A 12495-nucleotide genomic window follows, 5' to 3' on the forward strand; every position below is an offset into this window, starting at 1 on the left:
CCGACCCTCAAGCAGATCAACACTCCCACCTAGCTTGGTGTCATCTGCAAACTTACTGAGGGTGCACTCAATCCCCTCATCCAGATCATCAATAAAGATATTAAACAAGACCGGCCCCAAAACTGAGCCCTGAGGGACACCACTGGTGACCGGCCACCAACTGGATTTCACCCCATTAATCACAACTCTCTGGGCACGGCCATCCAGCCAGTTTTTTACCCAGTGAAGAGTACACTTGTCTATGCCATGATTTGCCAGCTTCTCCAGAACGCTGTGGGGGACGGTGTCAAAGACCTTAACCGAAGTCCAGGTAGACAACGTCCACAGCCTTCTCCGCATCGAGAAGGTGGGTCACATGGTCGTAGAAGGAGATCAAGCTGGTTAAGCAGGACCTCCCTGCCCACAGCTTTTCTAACAACGGCCTTTGACCGGGTAGCAACCATGGCTGGATCTCTACAAGCAACTGACACCTTGCGACTCGAGGGGCAGTTGGGATGAGCCCCCTAGTCCCCCGGGCCACTTAGAGGCACTGAACTGACCTCGTACACTGGTAGAGGCTCAGCACCCTGCCGTACAAACTGCAGCCGGCTGAGGCACCCGCCGGGGCACACACACAAGCACTGGGTGCTCACTCTGTGCTCAGTGGCCAGGGACTAGTCACGGAATCACGGAATTGTCAGAGTTGGAAGGGACCTCTAGAGATCGTCTAGTCCAATTCCCCTGCTGAAGCAGGGTTGCCCAGAGCACATCACTCAGGACTGCATCAAGACGGGTCTTGAAAATCTCCAGAGAAGGGGACTCCATGACCTCCCTGGGCAGCCTGTTCCAGGGCTCTGGCACCCTCACCGGAAAGAAGTTTCTCCTCCTATTTAAATGGAACTTCCCATGTTCCAGCTTGTGGCCGTTGCCCCTCGTCCTATCGCTGGGAACCACTGAAAAAAGTCCAGCTCCATCATCCTTCAGCCCATCCTTTAGGTACTTGTAAACACAGATAAGGTCTCCCTTCAGCCTTCTCTTCTCCAGGCTAAAGAGCCCCAGCTCTCTCAGCCTTTCCCCATCAGGGAGATGCTCCAATCCCTTAATCATCTTATTGCCCTACGTTGGACTCTCTCCAGTAGTTCCCTGTCTCTCTTGAACTGGGGAGCCCAGAACTGGATGCAGTGCTCCAGTTGTGACCTCCCCAGTGCAGAGCAGAGGGGAAGAATGACCTCCCTCAACCTGCTGGCCACACTCTTCCCTACGCAGCCCAGGATCCCATTGGCCTTCTTGGCAACAAGGGCACATTGCTGGCTCATGGAAAGTTTGCTATCCAGCAGGACTCCCAGATCCTTCTCCTCAGTAGTGCTTTCCAGAAGATCCATCCCTAACCTATATTGGTGCCTGGGGTTCTTCCTCCCCAGGTGCAGGACCCTACATTTGCCCTTGTTGAACCTCATTAGGTTCTTCTCTGCCCAGCTCTCCAGCCTGTTCAGGTCACGCTGGATGGCGGCACAGCCCTCTGGAAGTCTGCCTGCCCTCCTTGAGGCTTCTTATAACCCAGTGGCTTGATCAACCAGGGGTGGTGGTGGCTCCACCCAGGTTCACTCAGCAGCACCACCCACCAGCTGACAGCCCCCAGTACAAGCAGAGGGCTTTTCCCACCTTCAAAAAGCCCCCAAAAGAGCTTCTCGTCGGCCCTTTTCGCTGCAGATCCCTTCTCTAGCGCAGTCCTACCTGCCCTGAAGCTGGTCTCCGCGGCAATGACCGTTTGGCACGTTAATAGGTCGTTTAAATCTACCGGGGGTGGTGCTGGCTAGATGATCTAGATGGGGCCACTCAAAATCCCCCACCGAAGTTGGGGGGTCTCACATGTTTTCGTTTTACTCCTCCAGAAACACAACGATGATTTTGAGATGACGTCGTTTTGGCTGGCGAATACGTGTCGCCTCCTGCACTGTTTAAAGCAGTACAGCGGAGACGCGGTAAGGAAGTCATTGCTGATACTGAGTATTTAGGTGTTCCTCCAGGAAGGGTCTTCAGGTCTCCTTGGGTCTCATCGCTTCCCTCTGGCTACAATATGGGGTCATCTCTGGTTTTCCTTCTCTGTTAATTTGGATATAACATGAGGCAGCTCCTAGAATCATAGAATGGTTTGGGTTGGAAGGGACTTTTAAAGGCCGTCTAGTCCAACCCTGCCATGAGTAGGGACATCTTCAACTAGACCAGGTTGCTCAAAGCCCTGTCCAGCCTGGCCTTGAACTCCTCCAGGGATGGGGCAGCCACAGCTTCTCTGGGCAACCTGGGCCAGGGTCTCACCACCCTCATCGTAAAAATATCTTCCTTATCTCTAGTCTGACCTAGACCAGAGGTTCATGGGGTGGTGCACCAAGAGAAGACATTTGAGAGTTGAAACCGGGACTTTGCAACACAACACGCAACAGAATATTTTGAATTTCACAGCCAACCACACACTTTGAGTTGTCTGAACAGGGGATTTCCTTCTCGTAGGCTGTTCAGGCAGCTGTTCCCCCCGGTTTTAGTAGGTCCCACTTTTAGTAGATCCCACAGCTTTTCATTAACCAAGATTTTTAGACAGGAGAAACTTGGTCCAAATCTTGCAATTTTATTCTGAACGTTTCTACTGCTTAATTTTTTCCTGTCCTGTTCAACTAGTTCAAAGTAACTGCACTTTGAGAGAGCCAAAATGCATAATCATAACGTAAGATTTGGGAAAGGAATCCTCTCGTTTTTTGCCACGTCAGTAATATTTCAGAAGTCGAAATAGGTTTTATTAAAGCCGATCCCTTCCGATAAAATCAGATCATCACAGTCCTCTGAAGTACGTTGCACGCTGCCATCCCCAGAGCCGTATGTTCTGGGTATTAAAATTTTCAGAGGAGGCAAATGATGTCATTTCTCATTTATCATAGAATCACAGAATGGTTTGGGTTGGAAGGGACCTTAAAGATCATCGAGTTCCAACCCCCCTGCCATGGGCAGGGACACCTCCCACCAGACCAGGTTGCTCAAAGCCCCATCCAGCCTGGTCTTGGATGCTCCCAGGGATGGGGCATCCACAGCTTCTCTGGGCAGTCTTGATTTGCGTTAGATATATCGAGCGATCAATCTTTAAAAATAAAGAAAAAAAAAGGACTTACATGGAATCAAATTAACTCTTCAGGTCATTCACAAGATAACGACCGGTGTGTAAAACCTCAGCGCTGGACTTTTCAAGATTTAAATTAAAAAGAAAAAGAATTTAGATAATATTTACTAATAATTATGCTCCTTTTTGCCCTCTTCTGCCTGGATAACAACATTAAAGAAAATCCTCCCCAGAAAACCAGCAGGATAAGAAAAAAACCCTCCAAACTTAAATTTTACATTCTTTGCCATGATTTATTGTGTTAAATGAAGCAGCTGTTTTCAAATTCCGTTGATAATTTGGTGCAAAAAAAAAAAAAAAAAAAACCAGAGGGGGGAAAAAAATCATTCTGAGCAGCTTCCAAAATACTGTTTTCTGTAGTTTGAAAATCAAGCTATTTTTAAGAAAGTGGGTATAAAATTAAATCCCAAATTAAATGCAATCTTGCGGCACAAGGAGCATGAGACTCTTTCAGTAGTCGGGAAAAAATGACAAATTCTGAAGTCAACTCAAATTGTACATTTTGTGGCTTTTGCGTTTTGCTGGTCAGCAAACACCAAAAAAAAAAAATTAAATGTGCTAGTCCTCATTTTGACAGCAACTTGATAAGCCCATATGAAGAGGCAATTAAAGCGGCTGTGTTAATTACAAAATTAAGTAAGATCACTTCCAGCAAACTCAGGGCTTAGAGCATCCATTTTGCAGGATCAGAGACCAGCTGCTCCTTCAGCAAAAGGCAGGGAATAAATTCAGTTCCTTGGAGAGATTTCCGAACTCCAGATCTGTTTGAAATTGTGTAAAGAATTAATAATAATCAAAAAAATAATTAGCGTGTGGTTATCATTTTTTTTTTTTTCATTTTCTAATATTTTAATCTCAAAATATTTGGTTTCCCATAAATAACTGCAACTCACCGGGATAAACAAATAGCTAAAAAAAAGTATCTCAGGGGCTGAAATGTTATTTTCTAGTTCATATATATATATATATTTATATATTGCAATTAGGACAAATGTTGCTCCTTGCTAAAGCTAAAATGAAAAACCTTGTTGCTTAATGATGCTTTTCTTCAAAAAGCAGCCCCTGGTAATAATTTATGAGCAAACAGCCGAGTAAATCAAAAGGTGATTTATGAATCTTGTTCTTTTTCCATAATAGAGTCTAAAAATGTACTTTGGTAACCCCTGGATATATTGTACTCTATTTTTATTTTTATTTTTTTTAATACAGCGATTTTACCTGACTATAAAGAGGCGGAATAACGAAACCGGGTGTTTTTATCTTCTCCCGTGCAGGGTTTCATGACGCAAAACACGCCGAAGCAGAACGAGCACTGTCTGAAGAACTTTGACCTGACCGAGTACCGCCAGGTGCTGAGCCACCTCTCCATCCAGATCTACCAGCAGCTCATTAAGATAGCAGAGGGCATACTCCAACCCATGATCGGTAAGTTCACAGCACATTAGCTTTTAGGAGGGTTTCTTTGTTTGCCTTTTTTGTCTATTTAGCTACTCTTGAGTGTTTTTTCCAGACCTTTGTACAGATCTAAGCGTAACTTCTCCCCAAAAGAAAAGCCTGCAGTCGGTAGAGAGGCATATTTTGCCAAAAACCTCTTGGTTTGGAGCAGGTCACAGAATCACAGAATGGCAAGGGTTGGAAGGGACCTCTGGAGGTCATCTCGTCCAACCCCCTGCCAAAGTAGGTCCACCCAGAGCAGGTTCCACAGGAACGTGTCCAGGTGGGGTTTGAATGTCTCCAGAGAAGGAGACTCCACCACCTCCCCGGGCAGCCTCTTCCAGGGCTTTGCCACCCTCAAAGTGAAGAAGTTCCTCCTCATGTTGAGATGGAATTTCCCATGTTCCAGTTTGTGCCCGTTGCCCCTTGTCCTGTCCCTGGGCACCACTGAGAAGAGCCTGACCCTGTCCTCTTGCCACCCGCCCTTTAGATATTGCTCAGCATTGATGAGATCCTCTCTCAGTCTTCTTCTCTTCTCCAGGCTGAACAGCCCCGGGTCTCTCAGTCTTTCCTCATCAGAGAGATGCTCCAGGCCCCTCATCATCTTTGTAGCCCTCTGCTGTCCCCTCTCCAGCAGTTCCCTGTCCTTCTTGAATTGGGGAGCCCAGAACTGGACCCAGTGCTCCAGATGGGGCCTCCCCAGGGCGGAGTAGAGGGGGAGGATGACTTCCCCCATGATAGAAAGTATCTCCTTCCTTTCTGTTGAAGGGACAGAGGTGCTGGTGGGTCCATAGAACAGCGTTCCCCTCCAGCCCAGGTTCATGGTTAAGCTTTTTATTGCTGAAAATGCACATTACGAGGGAGGAGAGAATTGGGAAGTGGAAAAAGAGATTAATAAAGACCTTGTTTTGCAAGGGTGAGTCAGTATGAGAAGAGTTACCTCCTCAGCTAAATCTGTCCTTCTCCCTAAGCTAATTGAGGGGCTCAGAGCTTAATTTTCTCAGAGCTTTCTATTTTTTAGCTGCTGGTATTTTCCTTGAGCTCCCAGCCTGGGCTCCTCTATCTCTGGGACTCTTTTTCTTTGCCCTCCAAATGTCATTGCACAAATTCTGGCTGTATCCAACGGCGTCACTTCCTACCACCGCTGCAGGTACCTCCTGCTCTTTGCAGAAGGTTGTCCTGTTCCTCTGTCAGTTAGTCAGGCTGTTAAGAATTTTATTACTTTTAATCTATCTTCATTTCTCCCCATCCTTCGAGCCAATTAATCACTTTAACTGCAGAATCTAAGGCTCTGCGGTGGGCATAGAGGGAGAATTGATTACAGCTTAAAGGAGAGGTGTTCCCAGTTTCTGCAGGATGGCAAGTGATTTCTGTGTAGTGACAACGAGTGGGGAAAAAAGTGTGATCTCACACATCAACTATTTCATATTATCACAATAAACCAGCAATTCATGGATCTGTCCTCCTTTTCAGACCTTCCAACATCCATCACGTCGCATCACTTTGACACTGCTGCAATTTGTGACGGCCCATAAAGGAGCATTTCTTACCTCCCATCACCAACAGGTGGATTCAAGCTTTTTTTAGCTCATTTTTCTTCCTTTTTCAGTGTCTGCAGTGTTGGAAAATGAGAGTATCCAAGGTCTTTCTGGTGTCAAACCAATGGGCTACAGGAATCGCTCCTCCAGCATGGCAGATGGCGACAGCTCCTACAGCTTAGAGGCAATCATTCGCCAGCTGAACGCGTTCCACAGCATCATGTGTGACCAGGGCCTGGACCCGGAGATCATACAGCAGGTCTTCAAGCAGCTCTTCTACGTGATCAATGCGGTGGCCCTGAACAACCTCCTGCTGAGGAAGGATGTCTGCTCGTGGAGCACGGGGATGCAGCTGAGGTGGGACATGGGCTTGGGGAAGTGATGTACCTGCCATAGAATCACGGAATGGTTTGAGTTGGAAGGAACCTTAAAGATCATTGAGTTCCAACCCCCTGCCCTGGGCAGAGACACCTCCCACCAGACCAGGTTGCTCAAAGCCCCCTCCAACCTGGTCTTGAATGGGATGGGGCAGCCACAGCTTCTCTGGGCAACCTGGGCCAGGGTCTCACCACCCTCAGCGTAAAATATTTCTTCCTTATGTCTGTTCCCATCGCTGTCTTAGCACAGTGTTGTAATAAGGACTGAAATTAGAAAGGTCACCTAGTGCAAACCTGCCAGAAAGGGGTCGTGAATAATTCTCAGCCCCGGCATAAAAATGTATCAACTTACTTCTCGGTGTAAATGATTTAAACCTTCTTTTACTACCCTCTCCTCTTCCCATGGTGGATCCTTTGCCTGTTCCCCTTGAGCCTGGGAGCGGGCACAGGCAAAGGCATTTCTTGGGTAGATATTTTCAAAGGTAGTTGGGTACCTTGCAGGGTTTCGTTAGCATTTAAAAGCTTAATTTTAATTGACTTTTGAAACTTGAACGTAGCTGAGTGCTGTAGAAAAGCACATCCCTTGTGCTGTTCAGCTCTTAACGTGGCTCATCTATTTCTAAGGTACATCGAGTACAAGTTTTGCTTTGGGTTGTTGAGTGTTAAGCTTTGGTCTGGTTGTCTCTTGCCGTGCGTATCACGAAAAGCCTCACATAGAAGCACTGCAACATTTGAGTCTCCTTAGAGGGTTTTTGAGATGCTACGTCTTATCTCTCGGCTCCCGGCTCACGTCTTATCTCGCCTGCTTGCCCAGGTTCAACATAAGCCAGCTGGAGGAGTGGCTGCGTGGGAAGAACCTGCAGCAGAGCGGAGCAGCGCAAACCTTGGAGCCCTTGATCCAGGCGGCGCAGCTTCTGCAGCTGAAGAAGAAAACCTCAGAAGACGCCGAAGCCATCTGCTCCTTGTGCACGTCCCTCACCACGCAGCAGGTGGGGAGCAGGGCAGAGATTTACACCAGAGGGTACTGGTAATTAAAGGAGTGGGAAAGAAACGTTCCAAGATGAAACCCAGCCCTGAGGAGTTCATGGAATAAGTCAGACACTTGGGATTTTAAACCCACTGATTGTCTTTTGCCAGGGTAGGTCTGCAGGATGCCCAGCAAGGACTCAGATTTGGTGCAGGAGGTTGAGAATTGCCCATCCAGGCTGGCGGGATCCAACCTTAAACTTTGAGACTCCGTTCCAGAAGGAGTGGAGTTCACCTTCTTTGCTGCTGGATTGCCTGGCCTTAGTTTGATAATGTGGTAGGAAGGAAGAAGCGAGAGGTGTGAGTGATCTCCAGTGATTCTCGGGGATCCTTTCTGCTGTATCTCCATTTAGAACGTGTTCTTGAAGGGGCGATAGGGGAGGAGCAGGAGTTGAGGTAGCATGAGAAGTGTTGTAGAGGTGACATCAGAAGTACTGGGAAGTGGTCGCCCATGTGCCAACCGAGTGGAATCCCTGTATAAATCTGTTCAATTCTCTTCCCATTTTACAAACGTTTGCCGTAAGAAGTGACTTTGACAGGTCCCTAGAGGCCTTACCATCCCTTTCAGCAGGCAAAGGAACGCCGGGATGATACTTGGGCTACTTCTGCTTCTCCGTAGTGTCACGGGAGACTTGTTAGGGCCGCGTCAAGATGAACTGTTAGTGATGCTTTGTATTCTGGAAAAGTTTGGCGTCTCTTGACTGTCTGATCCTATTTTGTTTTTCAACAGATTGTAAAGATACTCAATCTCTACACTCCTGTGAATGAGTTTGAAGAGCGTGTGACAGTAGCTTTCATACGAGACATCCAGGTAAATGAAAGGGCTGGAAAGCGGAGGAGATAGTTATTGATTTTTGCAATATCTCTAAAATTGTCTGCATTCTTAACCCTTTGATGATGTTAAACGTGACGAAAGCAAAGAAAAGGCAACAACCGATACTAAATGTGTTTTCTTCTCCCGCCCCTCTCACAGACGCACTTGCAGGAGCGGAACGACCCTCCGCAGCTGCTGTTAGACTTCAAGCACATGTTCCCCGTTTTGTTCCCCTTCAACCCATCCTCCATAACCATGGATTCGATTCATCTCCCCGCTTCTCTCAACTTGGAATTTCTCAATAAAGTCTGAAGAAAGCGTAATTAAGCCCACCCTCTCCTACCCAGAGACCTCTGGCGAAGAAAGAAAAATCATGAAAGGCACTTAAGGAGCTCTTCAAATATGGACCAAACAGGTTGATGGAAGAACCGATACACAGTAATAAACGGATGCTAAAATGTACAGTAAAAAAGAGACTGATCTGTATGTGATTATTTTTTTTTTTTTTTTGGTAATTTGCAGCTGAGAATAAGGATACTTGAAATGTAGATTTATTTTTTACTGCTTGATTTTATGTTGACGTAGTTCAAAGCCCACAATCATCTCCAAAAGCCACTACGAAAAAAAGAACGGTGAGTGGGAGACAACTTCCTTTGATCTTCATAAAGTGTCTATGAAGAAATGACAGTTACATCGAAAACAAAATCTGAGACACTTACGCTGCCTTGAAGGACGTGTGGTTTGTCTAATAGGCGGGTGGGTTTGTGTGTATTAATAACGGGACGTACAATTCTGCCTCTTGTTCTTGATAGTGAGCTGAGAAGGTAAATTGCAGAAGGTGCCAAGCACGTATTTATCACACCGGTTAAGGTAACGGGCTCGGATGCTGCTTGTTTTCCACCCATGTGGAATTTGTCGCTAATTCTGTTGTTTGAGAAATGCCGTTGCTCCTCCTCACTACATCCAGCGCATCCACTTCATGGGAATTCAAATAAGTTGGCGGTTTGGACTTTTCTTCTGTTCCCAAATTGGCATTAGTGACTTGCGAAGGTTTTGTCTTAATGAAATCATCTCGAGACAAGGGACTGCCTCGGGCCTCCCGCTTCTAGTACAGACGAGCATCGTCCTCAACCCTCCTCTTGGCTTGCCCTGTGCTTTTAAAAGGCTAAAAACTCTCATGCAGTGGCTATCGAGGTTCTCAGACCCCTCAACGTGGCCTCTATCGGAATCTCAGACGTAGGTAAGATGTGTTGAGGCAACCCAGTTTAATCACCGCGTCCCCAGTCCTACTTGCGTTCAGCCATAGCGATCCATCGAAAAATTCTTATTCGGTTCAACAGCCACCCAAAATTTTACCGGTCGTGTAAATACAGGGCTTAGATAAACGAAGAATACTTTAATAATAATAATAATTTAAAACAAAAGGGAAGGGATAAGCAATGGGATGTTTTAACACAAAAAAATTTGTAAGACGGTGTGTCAGTAACGTAAGCCAAGAGTGAACGCAAACTCTTTGTCTACAACAACCTGAAACGAATAATTGCAATCAATTCAAATTCCGTTAGGATTTTTTTTCTTACCTAATTTATAGATTAAAACAAACCAAGCCTCTGACCTCACCAGGTAGATGCAGTCATTGATTTTCTTCTTGGTACTTAGCGGGATAGGTTGAATTCTGAGTTCCTGCGGAGCCGCTCTCCTCTCTGAGCAGGGGACAAGGTGGGTTCCCGAGGCTGAGGGATGCTCTACGATGATCCTGATGGCAACGGGTTCCCAGCGGCGATGCTTCTGCCCCAAACCAGCAAATTTAGGACCAGGCCCCCTGTCTGCTCAGAGGATCAAAATAGAAAATTTAATAGAAAATTAAAGTGCGAAGTCTCTTAAATTAAGATACTCTAAAATTAAGATACTCTAAGATACTCTAAAATTAAGATACTCTAAGATACTCTAAACCCCGCCATGCCGCAGTCACCTTTTTCGATAAGGAGCATGTTTTGACCTATATACATGACCCATATACATTTGACATATATACATGTATATAATCTATGTATATACAAACTGTAATAGTCCTGTATGTACTATATATGTATATTACTATCCAAAAGCACATTTTTAAAGAAAAAAAATGGAGTGCTATGATTTATACAGGTCTGTGCCGGTGGGTGAATCCCTTGTTTCAAACGGACTGTGGTTTATTAGGGCTGTTCCCAGTGAAGGACAGACTGAAGGCCATTCCCTAGGGAGAAGTTGTCTTTTCCTCTTAACCATCACCCGACTAATTATAGCAGAAAATTTATGGCTCGTATAGTACCAGCACTACCTCCAAACCACAGTCCTGCGGCGTTTGCATCTACTGCGTGTATTCAGTAGTGCCTTCACGTCCCCTTCACGTACCATAAGGACAAGGCCACCCTTTTGCTGTCCCTGCCCAACAAGCCCACGCTTTTCTGCCACTTGCTCAGCTACGGTCTTTTTATTTATGGTACCTACCTCTTTTTGTCACGTTTGCAAATGAATGGGGTTTTTTTTTGCCGTACTCCGAATTAAATTTTTTAAAATTATATCTTATCCCCATTTCCCACCCTACAGTAGTCATCACGGTTTAAAAAAACAATTCAAAGCAGAATGTTGGTGGTTTTAACATAGTGCTATTTCTCAGAATTCACCTTAAGCCAGAATTTTCCTCTCAGGCTCTTCTGGTCTCTACCTCTCTCCGATGTGAATTATTCAGAGTACAAATTCCCAAAGCTTATGGTTCAGGCTAAATGACAGGTTGCTGCAGAATCCTCTTTCCGCGACGATTTTTGTCGCTGATGGTAATTATAAAATGCGGTTAATGCTCTTCTTCTAGGGGACAACGGTCTTTTCACTGGCATTTTCAGGACCGTAATTTATACCTACAACAAAGAGACTTTCTTAAAAACTCTTGGTACCTATAGACAGGAACTGGGACGTCTTGATCTGTCATAATGTAATTTATCCATTAACATCCATCTGGAAGAGGACTCTGTATGAAATATCTTTAACATACGTTGTTTTTTTTCTGTTAGCAATTTTAAAAATTTGGTTTTAAATGTTAATTTTTCTTAAATTGCTATGCTCAAACACGCCTTTCTTTCCTCCGATTGACACTTCTTTGTTTGAAAAGCAAATCTAGCACAAAGCACGGCTTTGAGAAAGCTGGATGTTTTCCAGCTCTCTCTTTTATTTTTAAATATTGATTATTAAGTTGAGTGTTTTCCCACTGTGTGCCTTTCGCTGTTACTAAGGTAACGGACTTCTCAACCACTGTTTCTCTGAAACGAACGTTAAAATGTGGGAATATTTTTATTGTTCTGTCACCAAAAAAAGTTGCTGTGGATTTATAAAACTGCTTATAAAATCTCACTCCGAGGAAGTCTGCAAAAAAACTTTGGAGCTCCTAGGAAACTAGGACCCATACTGATTTTTGCGTGTATAATGTTATCTCAGAAAAGCACTATTGGGAATAATAATAATAATAAAAAAAATAATTAAAAAAGAACCCCCCCAAAAAACCTAAATCACGCAAACAACCAGCACTATGAAACCAACACTTCAAAGGCGAGTTCAGGCATGGGCTATCTGAGCTATTAAAAGCTTCCATAACAACGTGCACCCTTCATTTTCACTAAAAAATTGCTTTTTTTTTGTCTTCTTTTTTTCTTTTATTGGCATTTTGTAGCTGCGGTTGCTCATCTTTTGGCTGGGAAAGCTGTTGTGTAGTAGTTGACTGTCGAATTAGACCTCAAGACTGAATTTATGCAATCTTACAGCATAAATGTTTTTTGCTCATACAATTTGTTCCACTCTATCTAAAAGGATTTGTTTTATGGGTGAAACAGCAACAAAAGGTGGGCACGTTGCAGATTTTAAGCATTATGGAGTGGTTATCTCTCCTTAAACACTGAAATCACGCCACCACCTAAAGTCTTTGCAATATTATGACCCCCCACATACCTGATTTGCAAAAGATGCAAGTGAAAAAGCTGCACTTGAAACAACGTTTCCTCCATTTTCAACAGTAAATGAACAAAACCTGTTCAAACTTAGTATTTCAGACCATATTTAACTGAAAAATTAACATTTTGCTCTTGCATATAAATGCAACCTAATTAAAATGAATTGCATGACCTACCT

The 12495-nt window shown here is 44.8% G+C and overlaps 1 protein-coding gene across 1 annotated transcript in view; it reads left to right on the forward strand.

The window, feature by feature from the left end:
* The window catches only part of LOC141477185 (unconventional myosin-Vb-like), a 170368-nt gene extending 161722 nt beyond the window's left edge, over nt 1–8646 (forward strand). Inside the window, exons 35-40 of the mRNA XM_074166272.1 lie at nt 1872–1961; nt 4420–4570; nt 6189–6474; nt 7309–7483; nt 8251–8331; nt 8494–8646. Of these exons, the coding sequence (XP_074022373.1) occupies nt 1872–1961; nt 4420–4570; nt 6189–6474; nt 7309–7483; nt 8251–8331; nt 8494–8646 (936 nt within the window). The remainder of the gene's footprint in view (nt 1–1871; nt 1962–4419; nt 4571–6188; nt 6475–7308; nt 7484–8250; nt 8332–8493) is intronic.
* The last annotated feature ends 3849 nt before the right edge of the window (nt 8647–12495 follow it).

This window comes from Numenius arquata, chromosome Z, assembly GCF_964106895.1.
Source record: "Numenius arquata chromosome Z, bNumArq3.hap1.1, whole genome shotgun sequence".
Lineage (NCBI taxonomy): Eukaryota > Metazoa > Chordata > Aves > Charadriiformes > Scolopacidae > Numenius > Numenius arquata.